The sequence below is a fragment of the Populus trichocarpa genome, chromosome 4, assembly GCF_000002775.5.
Source record: "Populus trichocarpa isolate Nisqually-1 chromosome 4, P.trichocarpa_v4.1, whole genome shotgun sequence".
NCBI classification, from domain to species: Eukaryota; Viridiplantae; Streptophyta; class Magnoliopsida; order Malpighiales; family Salicaceae; genus Populus; species Populus trichocarpa.
Genome location: NC_037288.2, coordinates 19799846 through 19820147, shown reverse-complemented (window position 1 = coordinate 19820147; position 20302 = coordinate 19799846). Strand labels below are relative to the sequence as shown.

General features: G+C 36.1%; 2 protein-coding genes across 5 annotated transcripts; one reads left to right on the top strand and one right to left on the bottom strand.

The window, feature by feature from the left end:
• Positions 1-7318: 7318 nt before the first annotated feature.
• On the bottom strand, positions 7319-12923 carry LOC7466822 (protein SUPPRESSOR OF K(+) TRANSPORT GROWTH DEFECT 1). 4 transcript variants are annotated; one of them, XM_024599756.2, is made up of 8 exons: positions 12162-12921; positions 9855-9960; positions 9418-9616; positions 8921-8989; positions 8755-8829; positions 8529-8627; positions 8272-8427; positions 7319-7480 (listed from the first exon to the last, which is right to left on the bottom strand). In XM_024599756.2, the coding sequence occupies exons 1-8, from the start codon at positions 12625-12627 to the stop codon at positions 7442-7444; spliced, it is 1209 nt and encodes a 402-aa protein (XP_024455524.1). In that variant the 5' UTR covers positions 12628-12921; the 3' UTR covers positions 7319-7441. The 4 variants fall into 4 exon arrangements, 3 of the variants coding, with proteins under 3 accessions (XP_024455524.1, XP_002305558.1, XP_024455525.1); XM_002305522.4 differs by lacking the exon at positions 7319-7480 and adding an exon at positions 7532-7879 and having other exon boundaries at positions 12162-12919; XR_002981453.2 differs by lacking the exons at positions 7319-7480; positions 8272-8427; positions 8529-8627; positions 9418-9616 and having other exon boundaries at positions 8752-8829; positions 12162-12923.
• A 3196-nt stretch (positions 12924-16119) lies between these two features.
• Positions 16120-19892, top strand: LOC7466821 (uncharacterized). The gene is made up of 5 exons (XM_002306194.4): positions 16120-16512; positions 16858-16964; positions 18307-18814; positions 19369-19487; positions 19594-19892. The coding sequence occupies exons 1-5, from the start codon at positions 16231-16233 to the stop codon at positions 19793-19795; spliced, it is 1218 nt and encodes a 405-aa protein (XP_002306230.4). The 5' UTR covers positions 16120-16230; the 3' UTR covers positions 19796-19892.
• The last annotated feature ends 410 nt before the right edge of the window (positions 19893-20302 follow it).

The window sequence follows — 20302 nt, the reverse complement described above, 5'->3', positions numbered from 1 at the left end:
CGGAAACAGTACACCATTACTTTTGTCTTCTTAGTGGCTGTGACTCCATGCACTAATGCAATTGTGATGAATAAGAGAGAGGTAAGAAAATTGTTGACTCTCGTCATTATTAAGCAAGCTTTTGCAAGCAGTATGATAGAAAGAAAAACTATAAAGTGGTTAGAAATATGGGCTCGCAACATCGTACATGCCTTTTTATAGCCTATCGAAATTCCAAAGAGTTAAGATTATGCATTATATGAACATTCTAAAGCCGGCTACTGATAGAGAGAAAAGATTTGCTTATAGGAAAGGTGATATAATCCAAGTGAATACTGTTAAATAATATTTATGTAGTCTTATTTATTAAGGGTAGAATAGTACTTTCAGTTTGACCTATATATACTTTATTTGTATTTAGGTTAAGACTATGCATTCATAATATACAGATTATTTAGAATTCTAGCCTCCTTTTCTCTATTTGATCTCAATTAATTTAACATGGTATCAGAGCTGGTTTTATGAAACGAGGCTTAATCCCAAGCACAAGTTCGCGGATCCAACTCTGCGGTGAGTTGGCTGGGGGGTTTGCAGGGGGCAGCGCGCCCCTGCCGGGGTTCGGGGCAGAGGCCCGAAAATTTTTTGGAGTGAGATTTTGTCTTCCGCTTCTGCAAAATTTGGTATTTCGTCAGTTTCTGCAATTATTTTGGTATTTCGTCTACCCTTCAGCTTTTGCAATTTGGTATTTGTGTTCAGTTTCTGCAAATTGGTTTTGTGTTTTGGAGTAATCGTACAATTTTGAGAAGATATTTGTTTAGTTTCTGCAATCTCTGTTCAGTTTCTGCAATTTGGTATTTTGTTTTCCGCTGCTTTTGCATTCTGGTTCTCTGTGATTGTTAATTATGGCTACTGAAAGAGATGATTCGCTTCAGTCTGTGAGTGTGAGGTTGGATGGGAAGAACTATTCGTATTGGAGTTATGTAATGCGAAATTTTCTTAAGGGTAAGAAGATGTGGGGGTATGTTAGTGGAACTTATATAATACCTAAGAATGTTGAGGAGGGGGATGCTGTTTTGATAGATACATGGGAAGTAAATAATGCAAAGATCATTACTTGGATCAACAATTCTGTTGAGCATTCGATAGGTACGCAGTTGGCGAAGTATGAGACAGCAAAAGAGGTTTGGGATCATCTGCAAAGGTTATTCACGCAATCAAATTTTGCAAAACAGTATCAATTAGAGAATGACATACGAGCTCTTCATCAGAAGAATATGAGTATTCAAGAGTTTTATTCTGCTATGACAGATCTTTGGGATCAATTGGCTCTTACAGAATCAGCAGAATTAAAGGCATGTGGTGCCTATATTGAGCGTAGAGAGCAGCAACGATTGGTACAGTTTTTAACAGCACTTCGCAGTGACTTCGAAGGACTTAGAGGTTCAATTCTGCATCGTACTCCACTGCCTTCTGTTGACTCTGTTGTCAGTGAGTTATTAGCTGAAGAAATACGTCTTCAGTCTTATTCTGAAAAGGGAATTCTTTCTGCTTCAAATCCTTCTGTACTAGCAGTACCTTCTAAGTCATTCTCTAATCATCAGAACAAGCCCTACACAAGGGTTGGCTTTGATGAGTGCAGTTTCTGTAAGCAGAAAGGTCATTGGAAGGCTCAGTGTCCTAAGTTGAGACAGCAAAATCAAGCTTGGAAGTCTGGCAGTCAATCACAATCTAATGCTCATCGACCACCTCAGGGTTATAAACCACCACACCACAATACTGCAGCAGTAGCTTCCCCGGGCTCTATTACCGATCCTAATTCTTTGGCTGAGCAATTTCAGAAGTTTCTCTCCTTGCAGCCACAAGCAATGTCTGCTTCTTCCATAGGTCAGTTGTCTCATAGTTCCTCAGGTATGTCACACCCTAAATGGGTCTTGGATTCTGGTGCTTCCCATCATATGTCTCTAGATTCCTCATCTTTTACCTCAGTGTCCCCTTTGTCCTCCATTCCTGTTATGACTGCTGATGGCACTCCTATGCCCTTAGCAGGTGTTGGTTCTGTTGTCACACCTCACTTGTCTCTCCCTAATGTTTATCTTATTCCAAAACTCAAATTGAATCTTGCGTCTGTTGGTCAAATATGTGATTCTGGTGATTATTTAGTCATGTTTTCTGGTTCTTTTTGTTGTGTACAGGATCTGCAGTCTCAGAAGCTGATTGGGACAGGCCGTAGGGAGAATGGACTATATATTTTGGATGAGTTAAAAGTGTCAGTTGCTGCTGCTGCCGCTGCTACTACTACTGCTGATTTGTCTTCCTTTCGTTTGAGTCTTTCATCTTCTAGCTTTTATTTATGGCATTCCCGTCTAGGTCATGTTTCATCATCTCGTTTGAGATTTTTGGCATCCACAGGAGCTTTAGGAAATTTGAAAACTTGTGATATTTCTGATTGTAGTGGATGTAAACTGGCAAAATTTTCTGCTTTACCTTTTAATCGAAGTATTTCTGTTTCATCTTCACCATTTAATTTGATTCATTCTAATGTATGGGGACCTTCTCCTGTTTCCACAAAAGGAGGGTCTCGATATTATGTCTCTTTTATTGATGATCATACTCGTTATTGTTGGGTTTATTTAATGAAACATCGTTCTGAATTCTTTGAGATATATGCAGCTTTTCGAGCTCTTATCAAAACTCAACATTCTGCTGTGATCAAATGCTTTAGGTGTGATTTGGGTGGGGAATACACCTCTAATAAATTTTGTCAAATGCTTGCCTTAGATGGAACCATCCACCAAACTTCATGTACAGATACTCTTGAACAAAATGGTGTAGCTGAAAGAAAACATAGGCACATTGTCGAAACTGCTCGTTCTCTCTTGTTGTCTGCTTTTGTTCCTAGTGAGTTTTGGGGAGAAGCTGTTCTTACTGCTGTAAGTTTGATTAATACAATTCCATCTTCTCATAGTTCGGGTCTATCTCCTTTTGAAAAGTTATATGGGTATGTCCCTGATTATTCCTCATTTAGAGTCTTTGGTTGTACTTGTTTCGTTCTTCGTCCTCATGTAGAACGCAGTAAGCTATCCCCTCGATCCGCTATTTGTGTCTTTCTGGGTTATGGTGAAGGTAAAAAGGGGTATCGTTGTTTTGATCCAATAACTCAGAAACTTTATGTGTCTCGTCATGTTGTCTTCCTTGAGCATATACCTTTCTTTTCTATTCCATCCACTACTCATAGCCTGACAAAATCTGATCTTATTCATATAGATCCTTTTTCTGAGGATTCTGGTAATGATACCTCTCCCTATGTTCGATCAATTTGTACTCATAACTCTGCAGGTACTGGTACTTTACTCTCTGGCACACCTGAAGCTCCATTCTCATCTACAACCCCTCAAGCTTCATCTGAGATTATGGATCCACCTCCACGTCAGTCCATCCGCATTCGTAAGTCCACAAAACTACCAGATTTCGCTTATTCTTGTTATTCTTCATCATTTACTTCCTTTTTAGCTTCTATTCATTGTCTCTTTGAGCCCTCTTCCTATAAAGAGGCAATTCTTGATCCGCTTTGGCAGCAAGCTATGGATGAGGAACTTTCTGCTTTGCATAAGACAGATACTTGGGATCTGGTTCCTCTACCTCCTGGTAAGAGTGTTGTTGGTTGTCGTTGGGTGTATAAGATCAAGACTAATTCTGATGGGTCTATTGAGCGATACAAAGCTAGGCTGGTTGCAAAAGGATACTCTCAACAGTATGGTATGGACTATGAGGAGACATTTGCCCCGGTTGCAAAAATGACTACTATTCGTACTCTTATTGTCGTAGCTTCGATTCGTCAGTGGCATATTTCTCAACTTGATGTTAAAAATGCATTCTTGAATGGAGATCTTCAAGAAGAAGTTTATATGGCACCCCCTCCTGGTATTTCACATGACTCTGGATATGTTTGTAAGCTTAAGAAAGCATTATATGGTCTCAAACAAGCACCTCGTGCTTGGTTTGAGAAATTCTCTATTGTGATCTCGTCTCTTGGCTTTGTTTCTAGCAGTCATGATTCTGCTCTTTTTATTAAGTGCACTGATGCAGGTCGTATCATTCTGTCTTTATATGTTGATGACATGATTATTACTGGTGATGATATTGATGGTATTTCAGTTTTGAAGACAGAGTTGGCTAGACGATTTGAAATGAAGGATTTGGGTTATCTTCGATATTTCCTGGGTATTGAGGTAGCATACTCACCTAGAGGTTACCTTCTTTCTCAGTCGAAATATGTTGCAGATATTCTTGAGCGGTCTAGACTTACTGATAACAAGACTGTAGATACTCCTATTGAGGTTAACGCAAGGTACTCTTCTTCTGATGGTTTACCTTTGATAGATCCTACTTTATACCGCACTATTGTTGGGAGTTTGGTATATCTCACCATCACTCGTCCAGATATTGCATGTTGTTCATGTTGTTAGTCAGTTTGTTGCTTCTCCTACTACTGTTCACTGGGCAGCTGTTCTTCGTATTCTGCGATATCTTCGGGGTACAGTTTTTCAGAGTCTTTTACTTTCATCCACCTCTTCTTTGGAGTTGCGTGCATACTCTGATGCTGATCATGGTAGTGATCCCACAGATCGCAAGTCTGTTACCGGGTTCTGTATCTTTTTAGGTGATTCTCTTATTTCTTGGAAGAGCAAGAAACAATCTATTGTTTCTCAATCATCCACCGAAGCAGAATATCGTGCCATGGCATCTACTACCAAAGAGATTGTTTGGCTACGTTGGTTACTTGCTGATATGGGAATTTCCTTTTCTCATCCTACTCCTATGTATTGTGACAACCAGAGTTCTATTCAGATTGCTCATAACTCGGTTTTTCATGAGCGCACTAAGCACATTGAGATCGATTGTCATCTTACTCGTCATCATCTCAAACATGGCACCATTGCTTTGCCTTTTGTTCCTTCTTCCTTGCAGATTGCAGATTTCTTTACCAAGGCGCATTCCATCTCTCGTTTTCGTTTTCTGGTTGGCAAACTCTCGATGCTTGTAGCTACCGCATCGTGAGTTTGAGGGGAGATGTTAAATAATATTTATGTAGTCTTATTTATTAAGGGTAGAATAGTACTTTCAGTTTGACCTATATATACTTTATTTGTATTTAGGTTAAGACTATGCATTCATAATATACAGATTATTTAGAATTCTAGCCTCCTTTTCTCTATTTGATCTCAATTAATTTAACAAATACATTCAAAATGCATGTTGCTCTTGAAGCCGGCTTCTGTTAGCCCAAATATTTCCTTAGCCGGATACCGATTTCGACATTAACAAAGATTATTTGTGTGTTTACGCAAGGGCCATTTCTACTTTACAGAAGCTGGTCTTGACAGATACTTTTTAACCACAAACGTCGACTATGCTGACATGTTGGATTCTGGATTCTGAATTCTGAATTGTTCTCTGCATGATTTGTGCACTGAAATCCAGCGTGTGTGAACTGGTATGATAAGCAACTGGATTGTACGGAATCTCACTCATCATATAGCAACCTGGAGAGATTGATTGGATGATCAAGGAGGTTTACTGTCTCTATTGCATTCCGGGGGTTGAATTTCGAGTATAGCACTCGGGGAATCTTAATCTTTAGAATGCACCAAATTAATGTAGAGGGTGCATCCTTAGAATTTTAATGAATAAATTACTTAATGTTTATAAGCTGATCCGAGAATCCATGATTTTGAAGCTCAAAAAAATCTTATAGTATTATCTAGCTGTCTGTGATGTTTGAACTTCAGTGAAACATGCACATCACTGTCATTTTCTCCTTCTCTCTTTTTCGATAGATACCAAGTTTTAGATGCATGGTCCTGCTCCTTATCACGGCGAGCTCTTGTAATAGAACAGGCTTACCAAGTGTTTGTTCATGTGACTTCCATCCATTGGCAAACAAAGGACAGCAAAGTGTTATATCCACATAACTGCTGCTGCGTTTATTGAACTGCTGCTGGAATACAGCAACCACAGGCATAGAGCCTCTCTGTTCTCAGTTTTCTTCTTTTTTTTGTTTCTCCTTTTTCCTGGACTGCAGAGTAAAAACTAAGGGTATTTGCATCTTTTTAGGTTAGTGTTTGTTTTTGTAATTAACATGCGGCAAGGATGATTTGGTTTTTTTAATAATTTAAATATTAATTAAAAAAATTTGTTTCCCAACAGGTGGCATGCGTGGCGATTGGATTAATGGTTCGCCTCCGGTAGATTTTTTTTTTAAAAAAAAAAATATAGATGTTTTTTATTTGTTTTTTTATATTTATTTTTTTGATTATTATTTGTTTTGTTTTTATTTTTTTATTAATTTTTTTCTTCAATCTTGCCCCTTATTATTTGGTTAGATTTTATTTAAATTTTAAATTTAATTCTCATTCTTTTAGTTGTTGTTTGTTTGTTTTTATCACCTTTCTAATTTAATTTTGTTTTTAATTTTACTCTTTAATATTTTATATCAAATTATTTTTTTATCAAGTTTAATCTTTATTTTTTTTTTTAATTGTCATTTCATTTGTTTTGGAGAGGGTTTTTATTACTTTTTTTAAAAAAATTTATCCTCTAACATTTTATTAATTTATAATTTTGCTTTGTTTTTTTTAAGATTTGTTTTCTATGGTATTGGTCTCGGGCTCATTCCTGGGATCATGAGTTTTGAAAATTAACATAGATTAATTTTAATTTTTTTAGAGCTTTTTTTAATTGATTTTTGCAATTTCATCTTTAAATATTTGATTTATTGAGAAGTGATATTTGTACTCTTTTTTTTCACTTTTCTTTCTATGAAGTTAACAAGTTAATCCAGATTGATACGGGTTTTTTTTTCATTATTTTTATTGGTTTCACCCATGAACATTAGGTTGTTTTATAATAAAACTTCATGATTTTATTAAATTTATTTTCGATTAAGTTACTCTCTAATATCAAGACAAATCATGCTAACTAAATAGACTTGATTTGGTTTTTTTAACCTTTTTTTGTTGTTAATTTCTTTTATAGTTTATTTATTATTTTTGCATTTTTTATTCATATTATTTAAGTTAATCTAACTTATTAAATCCAATTCAATTAAGTTAATATCCAATCCAATCAAGTTAATGATCTAAATCTCGGGTTTTATTTTTTAAAACTTTTCACGTTGAAAAAAATTTAAACCGGCAGCAGCATTGCATGGAACCCTATCCAGTTAAAAATCAAAACTACAACTTAACTCTTCAAAACGAAATAAGAAAAATAAATAAATATACAAAACTTTTTCTTTGTTGGCGCTCATGTGGCTGATTCTAGGCAATGATATGCATTTACCTTGGCTGTCGTTCACCTCACCTAACCTAAGAATAAAGGTCAAGAACTTCATTAAGGAGGAGGATAGCAAATGCACTCATAAATACGCTACCTCCCACCCCAATAAATAAATAAATAAAAATTACACGGAAGCATGGCTCCAAGTATCCTGCAATTCGACCTGCTGGTAAAAAAGCATGATTAGTAAGCAATATTGCATGGCAAAAATAAGTTGGCAAGTAGCATGGTATATTCCGTCCACAAATCTGCGGCAATATTTCTGAAACTCTTCTTTTTACACAGTTTCAAACAAGCAATTTCTGCTATTCCATCCCAATACAAAGAGAAGGTCAAGTCACCTTCCCCAAAGTTAAAATAATTATGTGGATCCAGTAGCAATAACTAAAATACAAATAACAGCATGGGCCATTGTGTCTCTATGTCATCATCTACATTAACCTTCCTCCCCAAACTCCTTTGTGAATCTTTCATGGACGCCTAGATCAGCTTTGCTCACTGTTGGCCTTTGTCTTGCTAGGACCTTGTCAAAATCTGTTTTCATTATGGGGGGTGGAAGGAGCTGCAGATGTAGTTATCAGCATCGATGAATTTTGTTACTATAACAATAAGCAGAAAAGACAGGACATCAAAATGCACACATCCCCACTTGTTATCTCTCAAGGTCTGCATATATATCCTTACAAACAAATAAACTTTTTGTACATGTTTAGAAAGAAAGAAAAAGAAAGATCTTTGATTTTAATTTCCATCTCCGATCCAAAGCATGCCCGGAGCGCTTGATGTAATGGCAAAGAAATGAGATTGAGATTGCAAGTATAAAACTACAAGTTCAAGTGTTATGAGCAGCCATAATATATCATCAAAAAAGCTGTAGATATGCCTAATCCTATATTCTCCCTCTTAACCCAAAAAGGGCAATAACAGATCTTATTTTGAAGCATCTACACATACCTTTTTTGCAAGTCCTTTTGCTGCAAGCTCCTGCATCGAGATTTGGACAGCACCAGGTTGCTTCGGTCCACAAGGCACCCACATATCATCAGGATTGTTTATGAAAAACATAGCATCTTGGGTTTTACGAACTGGTTCAAAGAGGACATCTTTGACCTGAGAGGGGCAAAAATAGAGCACAAAGCATGGCATCAGCCACACAACCATTGTGACCAAGGCAAAAATTAAATAAAAGGCTGGAGGGGCAATGTGCTTACACAAACAGAAATATCTGAACCTGAAAAACCCTCTGTCCTTCGACCCAAACTTTCAAAATCACTTTCATTCAAGTTGTGAGGAGTATCCCCTAGATGCACCTGTGCAAATAATTCAAGGCACAGCAAAATCCCATAAAATATGTAGCTCACATAAAGATGGCCTCATATCAAAATATTTCTCGCAATAGAGTAATGCTATTACAAAATCAATGACAAGACCTAATACCTTGAACATATGCTGCCGAGCCTTCATATCAGGTAGTGGGATATATATGCGCTTATCAAAACGTCTCCGGATGGCCTGTGCTCACTACTGATTAGAAACAGTGCAAAATAGGCTTGATGATTCAAAATCAAACGCCAAAAATATCTCAGAACACCCCCCCCCTCACCTGATCTAGAGCATATGGAGTATTTGTTGCTGCAAGAACAAGAACCTTCTGATCGTTGTTCCCTACACCCTATATATCAGAAAGACAAGGTCAGACTCCTTCATAATAAAAACTGAAAATATGGTTTCACGAACTGTTATTCGGATTTTACTTTACCATCTTGAATTCAAGGAAACAATACATACTAAAACTAACTTATAATCCATTGTGTTGAGTTTATCTTAATAACTAAAACTGACATAATTAAAATCCACTCAATCTATCTTCTTACTTCCACACCACTAAGGCCAAAAACTACTCTAAACCAGAATATTTAACAAATGTGTTTGACAATTCTCTCACACATAGTCAAATCAAATTTTACATCATGAAATGAAAAGCATTAATAATTGCAACTGAAAGAAGGTAAAATGAGTAAAAGGGTAAGATGAAAGCCTTATAATAGCATAGGAGATCACATTCTCCTTCACCTCCTTCCAACACATGAAAACAGATACCTGCATCTGCACAAGAAGTTCAGTCTTTATACGTCTTGAAGCTTCACTCTCATTGCCCTCTCCACGTTGGCCACACAAGGAATCTATTTCATCAACGAAAATGATTGAAGGAGCACTTTCACGGGCCATTTGGAAAAGGTTTGAGACAAGCTTTTCACTCTCACCCATCCACTTTGAAACCAGATCTGAGGAAGAAATGCTGGGGGGAAAAGGTTTCAAAACCAGCATGTTACAGTCTAATTACAAACAAACATGTGAGATGTTTACAAAAAGGCAAGAGACATGAACAGCTGCAGCAACACAGAAGATTGCTCCCTCGGGGGTGGGGGGCAGCCATGCATGCTTGAAACTAAGACAGACTAAACATCAAACTGACAAATGTATATCTTGAGGCAGGCATATATAAAGGTTTATTTTGTGATTAAAAAAATATATACCTGAAAAAAGTGGAGTCTGCTTCAGTTGCAACAGCCTTGGCCAAGTATGACTTTCCAGTTCCAGGTGGCCCATACAAAAGAAAAGCCCTCCAAGGCCGTCTCTTACCTAAAGAGAGCAAATGGAGGATTCATAAATTTAGCAAAACAAAACAAGTCAAAGTTGTGAATCAAAATGTTTACAGTTTAAATAGAAGAAAGGAAGAAATAGCAGCAATAACTTAGTAATTCCATTAAGCATTGCAATAACTTAATAGTTCACAGAAACAAAAGAAAAGGATTACAGTAATAACACATAAAATAACCATTTTTATGCCCATATTTTAACTGTTATTCACAACAAAAAAAACATCAGCTATTCAAAAGCCTTGACATAATATGTAAAGTCATAACCAAGTACAGAGTCACATGGATGCTCCACTTTACAATAACAAGACAAAATGATAATGATAATGATAATAAAATAGCCCAACAATATGAGGTGATAAAGAACATGGCTCACTTAATTTCCTTTCAGGTAGAATAAGCAGTCCATGGAAGGCAGACGAATAGTGCTTCCATGGGCAATTCATCAGAGAAGGTCTCCCATGTCCACCACATTCAAATTATGTGTGCTCGCATGCATTGGTGAGGTCATGTGTGTGTCAGTCACATTCAAAGTAAGTATTTGTGCATGGGTGGGTGGCTGTGTGTGTGGGCATGCTTGCATGCAGAGGTAGGCGAGAATCACAAGCATGCGTGTGGGCATGTGCTTGTGTTTGTGAAAGATGTTAATAGCTTCTTAAAAAGACTCAATATTTCAGGTCATAAGATGGAGCCAAAAATCCCAAACAGTGAAACCAGCAAAAAATGAACTTTCTCATTGATGATATATCAAACATAATATGAATAAAAATAACAGGTTAACCAATTAATACTGATGGCCAACACTGCAATCTAAAGATCAAAATAAAACGCAGCATGGATTTCACTAGTGGAAGGTTGTCCAAACAAAGTAGGGTGACATTTGACAGCAATGATAGGCAAAGGACGCTGGAATTTTGAAAAGCCAATGATGGAACTACCTCAACAAACTAAAGATAAAACTCCCTCAAAAACTCAAAATTTCTTTTCCCTCTCATCACTATCTAGTTCAGTTATGTAAGCCTATGCAAAGACAAGCAACCTGGAAGAAATTATAAATGAGCCAACTTCATATTGAGCACAATCTATTATAGTCTCCTATTACAAAAGTAATCATAAAACCAAACTGAAAGAAAAATCAAAATACTACAACATGCATATGAGAATTTCCAAGATCTTTCCTGGCATGGTTTTAAACTCCACACCGTTATAAATTCACAGCAAGTAGTAGTAGTCAAGAGTGGGACACCAATAATGGTTTTAGAAGAGAAAATGATGGTGATAAAGGTAGGAATGATATAAGTAGTTGTTTAACCATGTATAAGATAGTGATCTTGCTGGTTAAGTGGTAGGAAAGAGGTGTCAATTAATGAGCAATAACTAGTTATCGTGGGAGTTTTGGCCATGATGAAGGTAGCTCAGCTGAAGCAAATTTTCTCTATTCAGTTTTAGAAGCAGAACAAAATTAGCCTAATTCACTTAATTTAGTTCCAGAAGCGAAATGAAGCCTGTCTCAGAAGGTAGCCAGACAGTGCTTCCATAAGCAGTGGGGGATTTTCCCCAGATGAGAAGCAGGTGCTAGACATTTATAACACTCGTTCAAAATTTGAATGTATCATTCATCATTTATGTTCTAAAAAATACATCAATTCACTTTCATTTACATGGAACAAAAAATACAAGGCAACTCTATCACAGACATGAAACTGAACTCTTTTTTCGCTCTATCTAGATCATAACAAAAGGTCAATGGCATTCTCATTCACAGCATTTTAAGCAAAAAAAAAATCACTATACTTGAAAAAAAAAAGATTAGACAGTTACGAGGAGAAAACAAATTATCGAAATAGCTGCATAAATGACAGATTATAAATATAGAAATCATATTCCCGTCAGCACAATTCAATAATGACTTCATTAGCCGGTTAATAACCACACCAACGCAATTCTCACGCAGCAACAAACGAACCCAATTCTTTAATCCCCACTTACCAGATAAATCACATACTAATCTCTAATTAATCAATCACAGCAATCCAATCCAATCCAATCGACAAAACAAACAGTACAATATCAATCACACTTTGCTTCCTCCTAAAAAACCACACAAACACACCAAGTTCCCATCTTTCAACCGCGATTCATCAAACTCAAAAAAACCGAAATCAGCATAAAATAAAAAACCACCTGTAAAAAACTGAGGGAACTTCACGGGCAAAATAACAGCTTCTTGCAAAGCCTGCTTAGCACTCTCAAGACCAGCCACATCATTCCACTTCACATTAGGCTTTTCTCTCACAATCGCCGAATTCAATCCAGCTCTCAACTTATCCTTCTCCGGATCATCCCCATCCTCACCATCTTTCGGCTTAGTCTTCGGCCTCGTCGCAACTGCAGCATCCCCATTAGAATTAGGCCCGGGACCTCCTTCATCAAGAACAGTCTTGATCTCCTCGGCCCGGCGAAGATACTCGTTGAATTTCTGAGTGATAGCTTCACGAATTTTAGGGTTCTTCTCGTATTTCAAGTGGGTCCTGAAGTATTCAAGCGCGTTCGTGTATAAAGGAAACGCCTTTGAGTAATTCCCCGCATTGTCTTCCTGTACCGCTTGTTTCACGTACTCTATTGCTTGTTCTTTGAAATTGCTGTACATAGCTAGGGTTTGATTTCGTTTTGATTTATGAGAGGATTGATGATGATTGCATGAGAAAAAAATTGATTTTTTGGACAGATTTTTGAAACCCAAGAAAATAGGGATTTATTGGGTTGGATTTTGTTAATCAGAGAGATTGGGAATGGGATTTTGAGAGAAGGGGGGATTGGAAAGGGAAGAAAGGGGAGAGGGGAGAAGAAGCCTGTGAAAGGAAGGAAGCGCGTGTGGAAGAAAAAAAGAAACAAGAAGGATCGAGGAAAGCTCTTAAGAAATTGTTACTGACATTGAAATGGCAAAAAATTAAAAACAAAAACAATTAAAATGATATTTCTTGCGTATTAACCCTTTGATTGCTGGCATTAAAGAGTGTAGTTCACTCGATAGGTTTTAGATTTGTATTTTAAATATTATTGGTTGGAGTTTTATAATTTTAATAGAGATTCATATAATTATTAAATTTAAAATTTATAAGATTAGTTAAAATATATATAAATTAATAAAACATTCATATTAATAAAAAAATCACATTCATCAAAAAAAAAAATTAATAGCATGATTGATTACAATAATTAAAAAGATGCATTTGATGTTTTGAGGGAAATTCTATATTATAGCTTTTGTTTTTCGAATAAAATACAAGGAAAAATGATATTTTATCATGATATAGCTAATATTTATAGTCGTTTAACTCTATCATCAAATAAAAATATAAAATTTATATTTTATACAAGTAAATAATATATTTTTTAAAAAAATAACGTTCCTGTCATGAATTTACAATAATTCAGAGAGGATGAGTTCGTTGAGGTTTTTATTATAAAATAATTAAAATTATTATGTTCAAAGAATTCATTATATGAAGATTCTGTTGAAGTTTGGTTGCTAAAGAGAGAACTTATATGATGTTATCGGTATGCTTCTATAAAAAACATCAAATATTCTTCTTCTTCTTCTTCTTTTTAACTAAGATAACCACTCAAATGAGGGGTCGTGATAGAAAGCAAAGCACCACGAAAATTTTCAATGTGATTTAAATAATAAAACCAATAAATTTTAATGTCAAATCTCTTATTTCATTGTGTATGCAACAAGTAAATTAAAAAAAAATAAAAATAAAGGAGTAGCAGGTTTTACTATGTCTATAATACTATTTGGGAAGCCATATCAAATATCAAGGGATATGTCTTTTCCAAATCAGTGGGAAGCCATAAGAATAAGGAAAGGAGACATTTACTATTAAGTGTCCAGAAAGATGACCGTGTTAAGTACTTTGTCAGAGTATATGTCTCTTAAATTTGGTATCAGAGTCTACTAGTTCTTCTCTTGTTTGTGACCATGACATCTTCTCCTTCTTTTTCTCTTCTGACTTCTTCTTCCTCTTTTAATCTTCACCCTTCCCCTTCCATTCGAAAGTCTACGTCTACTAAACTCGACTATCTCTATGAGGTTAGCCTTTTAGATGATAACTAAAAAATCTCTGAAACAGATCTTCCTGTTGTAAATCCTTATAATGCTTTTGTATAAAAGTCTCCTTCTGTTATCCGCGGTATTAAAACTCTCATCAAACAACATTCTCGTGTGGCCAAAGAATATGTTCAAACTTCCTCTTTTGACCACCATAAAAATTCTTCTACTTCTCGCAAATAGTTTGTTACTCTCAAAATTCCATCTGAATTTCCAGGCCAATGGATTTTTCAAGGCTATACACATTCATTTTGGTGCTATAAGACTAGCCTTGTCTTATCATGGCCGTAAAGGTATACCTGTTGCAGCAAGATTAGCTCTTCTAGATACCAGATATCTAAAGTATCAACATACATGCATTGGATCTCTTGAAACCACGCTCAATTGTGTTACAGTAGTTGTTACTTTCTATCCAAACTTCAATATGGCTTTGGATGAACTTCAACTCAACCACTTTTTGAAAATTCAACTGTAGATTACTAGTGTTGATCAAGTTTTAGACACTTATCAAGCCACTCTTCATTATCAAATGACTTATAGGGTCCAAAACCATGCTTTTGATTTAATATTTCCTGTTACAAATGATGTTTTGCTTATTACTGTTGATACTAATCAAAGAGCCACCTGTACTCATATCCCATGACAAATCCCGAAAGAGGACTTACAAAAGTTACTCCTCTCTTCTTGGATTACCAATTATGAAAAGTTGCATCAAGGCTCTGTCCCTATACAATCCACAGAACCTGAGTTAACCAAAAAAGCTGATGATACTGTTGAAATCATCTTCAAGAAAGGAGAATCTTCTACTTCTCCACCAGGAATCTTTTCCTCCTCCATCTCAATGATGCAACCAGCTCAAGATCCTCTCCCAGTACCTGTAGAATCCTTTTCTAAGGACGGTCTCCCCGTCTATCTTTTCTCTTAGGACAGCCATGTTTTTTGGGACACTTGTAATTGTGACAGTTGTCATAATCCAAACATGGATAATAACTCCCCTAAGCAAAAAAAGAAATATTTAGGTAAGAAACTAAAAGACAGATACAATCAAAGTGACAGAACAGTTGATGCTTTGGGACAACCCTTCGGAAAATTTAACTATCTTGTCAAATATACTCCTCCCTCTTGGGCAACTCCAGAACCAGTCTCCACAATCTTCATTTATCAACCTACAAGTTCTTATGCTGATGATTTTCCTGCTTTACAAGAACAAGTCAAAGACAGGGTTCGAACTCTTCCACAAGTTCACAACCCTTGAGGCGTAGATGTTGATACGCCCTAAACAAGTCACCCCAGTCGAAGCAGTTCTCAATTGGCAAAGTCAAAATGTCATCGCCCAAAATTCTGTTCTTCATATAATTGAATCTAAGGTTGACTTGGTTCAGACTAACCTAAAAATATGACAATCTCTGTTGATTCTAGAATTCTTCATCTAAAACAACTGTATGCTGAAATTCAACAAAAGATCTCTACCATCTATGAGTATTTACTCCTTCAAGCTTCTGATGGCAGATATGTAGACCATCAGAAGGAACAAAAGATTAAGTTATACAACTTAAGTCTCTTCAGGCTAAATTAGCCAAATCCAAATCTAAGCCTTTATCATTTCCTAAACCTCCACAAATCAGGATGACCTCCTATTATCCAGACTTGTATTGGGCTAAACATTCCCCTTCCTACAATTTACAACCTTCACCTACCACACTTTAATATTTTTATATTAAAAAAATATTATTGAGAACAAATTAAATATCTAAGTGAAGTTTTAGTTCACAAAATTAAAAACCCCATGTTTCTAAACAAAGGCATAATTTTAACAAGTAGAAAAAAATATTCTGATTCAACATATTTTATCTTTATCAAAAATCATTAGTTCTTAAAATCAAACCAAATTTGTGGGTGTGATGCACTTAATTAATTTTTATTTTACAAAATATTGTCTTTTTAAATTTTTTATTCCGAATCCACCTCACGAGAAGCTTAAGGATTCTATTTTTTATCCCGACAATACACGAAATGTTTTCGGAAAGTAAATTCGGAATTGGTCATGCATAAGAAAAAACTTTGCACAGTGAGTACAGGCGTCATGTTATGCTAATGCTGGCGGCGGCGGCATAGAAGCGAGGAGAGCAAAACCAAGAAATGGGAAAGAAAGAAAAGAAACAAAAACAACAGCAGAAGACTTCTCGAAGAGGAGCTTCTTACTATAGAAACGAGGAAGACGAAGAAGACTATGACTTCAATAACAGCTACTCTCAAAGTTTAGCTTCTTCTTCTGTTTCTGATCAAGAACCAGAACATGATGATTCCAACGAAGAAGAAGAAAAGGAAGAAGTGGAGGAGGAGGAGGAGGATGCTGATGACAAAACAGCATCAAAGAAAGACATGCCTTCGAAGTTTCTTCTTTACCAACAATCTGTGCAGGTAAATCAATGAATTATAGTTGTTTGGTTTTTTGAGAGAGTTAAGGCTTCATTGTTATTGTTATGCGAGTATTAGACTAGGAACAAAAGGTAAAGAACAAAACCCATCAACATATTTTTCTTTTTAGCGCTGCATTTGGTTCTTGATGGAATGTGGATGACAAAGTAGAGATGCGGGAGTGATTTTTTATGTCTGAATTTGCAGCAATTACGAGTTGAAATGGTTGTATTTAACTTGAAAGGAACAATACGTAGAATGACATAATTATGTTTTTGGCTATTAAGTGTCTGCTTTTATGATTGTAAAGGTGGGATTTTAAGGATTTTTTGTGATATGTGGATGCAGTCACCCAAAGGAGACATAAGCTACTTGCAGAAGTTCTTTTTGATGTACGTGGGTGGGAGGTTGCCTCTTCATCTCCAGGAAGATTTTTGTGGCACTGCCCTTCTTAGGTAAAATACTTGGCTTCACTGCTTTACCATTGTCTAGCCATTCCCCTTTTTATCTTCCCTTCTTTTTGATGCGATTCATTAGAAATTAAAAGAACAGAATGACATGAAAATGCAATAGAAATAAATTAAGATCAACTGTTCCACATTTTTCAGGTGCCAACTCGAGTTTTCAAGTAGGGTTCGGTTATTTTATTCTAATTTCAAAAGCAAATGTTAGTTGTTTGTAGAACAACTAAGAGACATTGCTTTCCTATTTTGTAATTGGATATTTGGAAGGGGGAAATAATCACAATAGCAATTATCTTCTGTCCACTCATCAATTATTTGATATTTTCATAGTTGTGAAATCTTAATTTGTTATAATTATGAGGGAAATGTCATCTTCTGGCTGGTGATATTGAGATGCATTTGTCTCACAGAAAAGTTTTCTTGGAAAATGAGTTATTTTTTTGCTGCTACTCTTAAAGTGATGGAGGTGAGGACATCAACAATAAGGTGGTGGTGGTTGTCATGGTAGAAGTGGTGGAGTGATAATGGTGACAATGTGATTGTGTTTAGGACAGACAGTGAGGTGATGTTGTTGTTGTACTAGGAGTGGTGAATTGATGTTTGTAAGATTGTGGTGGTGATGGTAAATGGTAATTGTCTTTGTTGTGGCATGATAAGGTGGTGGTGGTAGCATAAGTGGTTGAAGATGGTAATGGTGGACAGTGGTGGCAAAAGTGATAAGGTGGTGGTAGCAAGGGTGATTATGGGATGCTTGTGTTTGTTACAAGCTAGCAGTGGTGATGGCAGCAACAACAATGATGGTGGTGCTGGTGATGGTAATGATGGTTGTATCAGTAACATGACAGAGGAATCGATGATGTCAGCTGTGGTGAAGTGGTGGTGATTGTTGACTTGTTGTGATGGTGGTGATGGCAGTGATAGAATTGGTTGAAGTGGTTAGGTAACGAACCGTGAGTTGGTAGTTCCTCAGAAACTAATTGTTCCTGCTTCTAAAGATAAATTATATTCTGTCAAAAGAACTTTGTTTTCAGATTGAAAAGCAAATTCTTTTTGTTAACCAATCTTTCAATGTGAAACAAAAACTGAAAGATACAAAAATATTTTCCCTGATACATGCATTCTAAATTGCTGCTAATGTGATGCATTTCTTAATGAATATAGTAGGCTAGCAAAAGATATAGTAGGCTAGCAAAAGACGTGTTACTTTGTTTTGTTTTCCTGCGTTGGTTAAAGAGTTGTTTTGAATAAAATGACTGGTTTACACAAGATGTGTCCGCAAGCTACTTTCAAAGGCAGTGCTAAGCATGCCTTCACAACTTTATTCTTTTGACAGTACAGAATGGCTTCGCAATGACTCAAGACGGACTGCTGTAGGAGTGGATTTGGATCTGGAGGCACTAGATTGGTGCATAGAAAATAACATGGATAAAGTTGGAGCTGATGGATATTCTAGAATATCCCTCTTCCATGGAAATGTCCTGCAGCCTCTTGAGGCCAAATTAGTCAATTTTGAATCTCAAGAAATCATCAATAACATTAGATCCAAGGATTGCAAAGATGACAGTGAAAGCAATGAACTAAAATCTGCTGTCCAGGTGGGCTCCTCTACTTCTACAGATGATATGTACATGAAGAGAAACGTCCAGCTAGTTCCAAGAGATATTGTGTGTGCTTTTAACTACAGTTGCTGTTGTCTCCATAAACGAGCAGAACTTGTTTTGTATTTCAAGCATGTTCTTGGTGTCTTGTCCAAAAAGGGTGGTATATTTGTAATGGATTTATATGGCGGTACGTCATCAGAGAGCAAGCTAAGGCTTCAGAGAAGATTTCCAAATTTTACGGTAAATATTTATGCTTTCAGGACCTATATGAATTTGCAACATTAATTGGAGGTTTGTAAATAATTATCACGTAAGTTGGGTGATAAACCTTTATGCTATTTTGTAATAGACTACTACTTTAAACTGATACAGGAGTGATAATACGTAGCAGGCATTTTTAATTCTTGACGATAAGTTGAAACAAGCATTATGACCTTAGTTAATGCTCATCATTAGGAATCTATCTGATCAAAAAGTTCATTTTCTGAATTTATAAATTTATATTTCTAATCATAGATTTTTTTTTAAGCCGGTTCCGTTAATCTAGTTGTCCGTACAAATGAACATCCATGGTTAGTACATCTAGCCATGCTTTCCTAACTATTTCCTTTTTACTACTGAATTTTTGTAGTATTTTCTTTCTTTATAGCTGAATGGAGAAGTGAAATTGTATATCATAGGAATCCCTGAACTCCTTCAATTGCAGGACTAAAGACATTTGCTGCCAAATTTCTTTTGGAACTCCAAACCACAATTTTTTTTATTTATGACTTAATTGCAATTGACATGTGTAGTATATTTGGGAGCAAGCTGAATTTGATATCATTGGGCGCAAAACAAGGATTAGCCTCCACTTTCATCTCCAGAAGCAGCAGAGAAAACTTCGCCATGCATTTTCGTACAGTTGGAGGCTGTAAGTTGCATTGTTTTCCCACTGAAATGTGCAGCTAAAGATTTTCTTCGTTTTGACACTCACATTGATATATAGAATTCCTGCTAATGATTCTTTATGCTCCCAGATGGTCATTGCCAGAGATCAAGGACTGCTTGGAAGAGGCTGGATTTCAATCTGTCCATTTTTGGATTCGGCAGATGCCAGACACTGAAGCAAACAGGAGAACAGAAGGGTTTGGTGCTGGACGAGACATAAAGTATGAGGAGGTCAAGACTTTTGAACAAGAAGATGCTTGGAATGCTTATATAGTAGCTGTTGCAAACTAAAATGGTGGCTCCGTCTTTTCTTATACTTGATCTTGGCATGCTGTTTCTGTTGATCCTACTATCATAAGAATTAATATGATCTCACAATTTGGTTTTAGAGTGCTGCTTCCATAACTATGATACTTTTTTTTTTCTTTTGCATTACAAAATGCACAAGTTTTTTTTATTGATACAATTAACTTCTTTGAGTACTTTTGGAGCAGCTCCTCAATAGTCTCATTGTGGGACCGTTTGGGAGTGAAAAGCTCAACCTCACGCTTACACCCTCTCCTCACACTCATATGGACTGTTCTAGATTTTATTTGGATTTGGGCTTCTTCTCTGTACAGGATTTGGATCTCTTTTTCCTTCCAGGACTTCTCTTTACTTTTATAAATACAAATATCCCTTTTTTTTAAATAAAAAAAATGCTAAGAAAAAAGAGAGAGAATCAATTGGTAATTTAAATGATATTAATAAAAAAAATTAAAAAATTGATAAAAAAAAATAACAACAAAAAAAAAAAAA

Coding starts and splice junctions, on each gene's coding strand:
- LOC7466822 (XM_002305522.4), bottom strand. CDS start 12,627: ATGTACAGCAATTTCAAAGAACAAGCAATAGAGTACGTGAAACAAGCG. Junction 8,830..8,920: donor CTCCATATGCTCTAGATCAG/GTGAGGGGGGGG, acceptor TAGTGAGCACAG/GCCATCCGGAGACGTTTTGA. Junction 8,628..8,754: donor CTCGGCAGCATATGTTCAAG/GTATTAGGTCTT, acceptor TTATTTGCACAG/GTGCATCTAGGGGATACTCC.
- LOC7466821 (XM_002306194.4), top strand. CDS start 16,231: ATGGGAAAGAAAGAAAAGAAACAAAAACAACAGCAGAAGACTTCTCGA. Junction 18,815..19,368: donor GAAGATTTCCAAATTTTACG/GTAAATATTTAT, acceptor TGACATGTGTAG/TATATTTGGGAGCAAGCTGA. Junction 19,488..19,593: donor TTTTCGTACAGTTGGAGGCT/GTAAGTTGCATT, acceptor TTATGCTCCCAG/ATGGTCATTGCCAGAGATCA.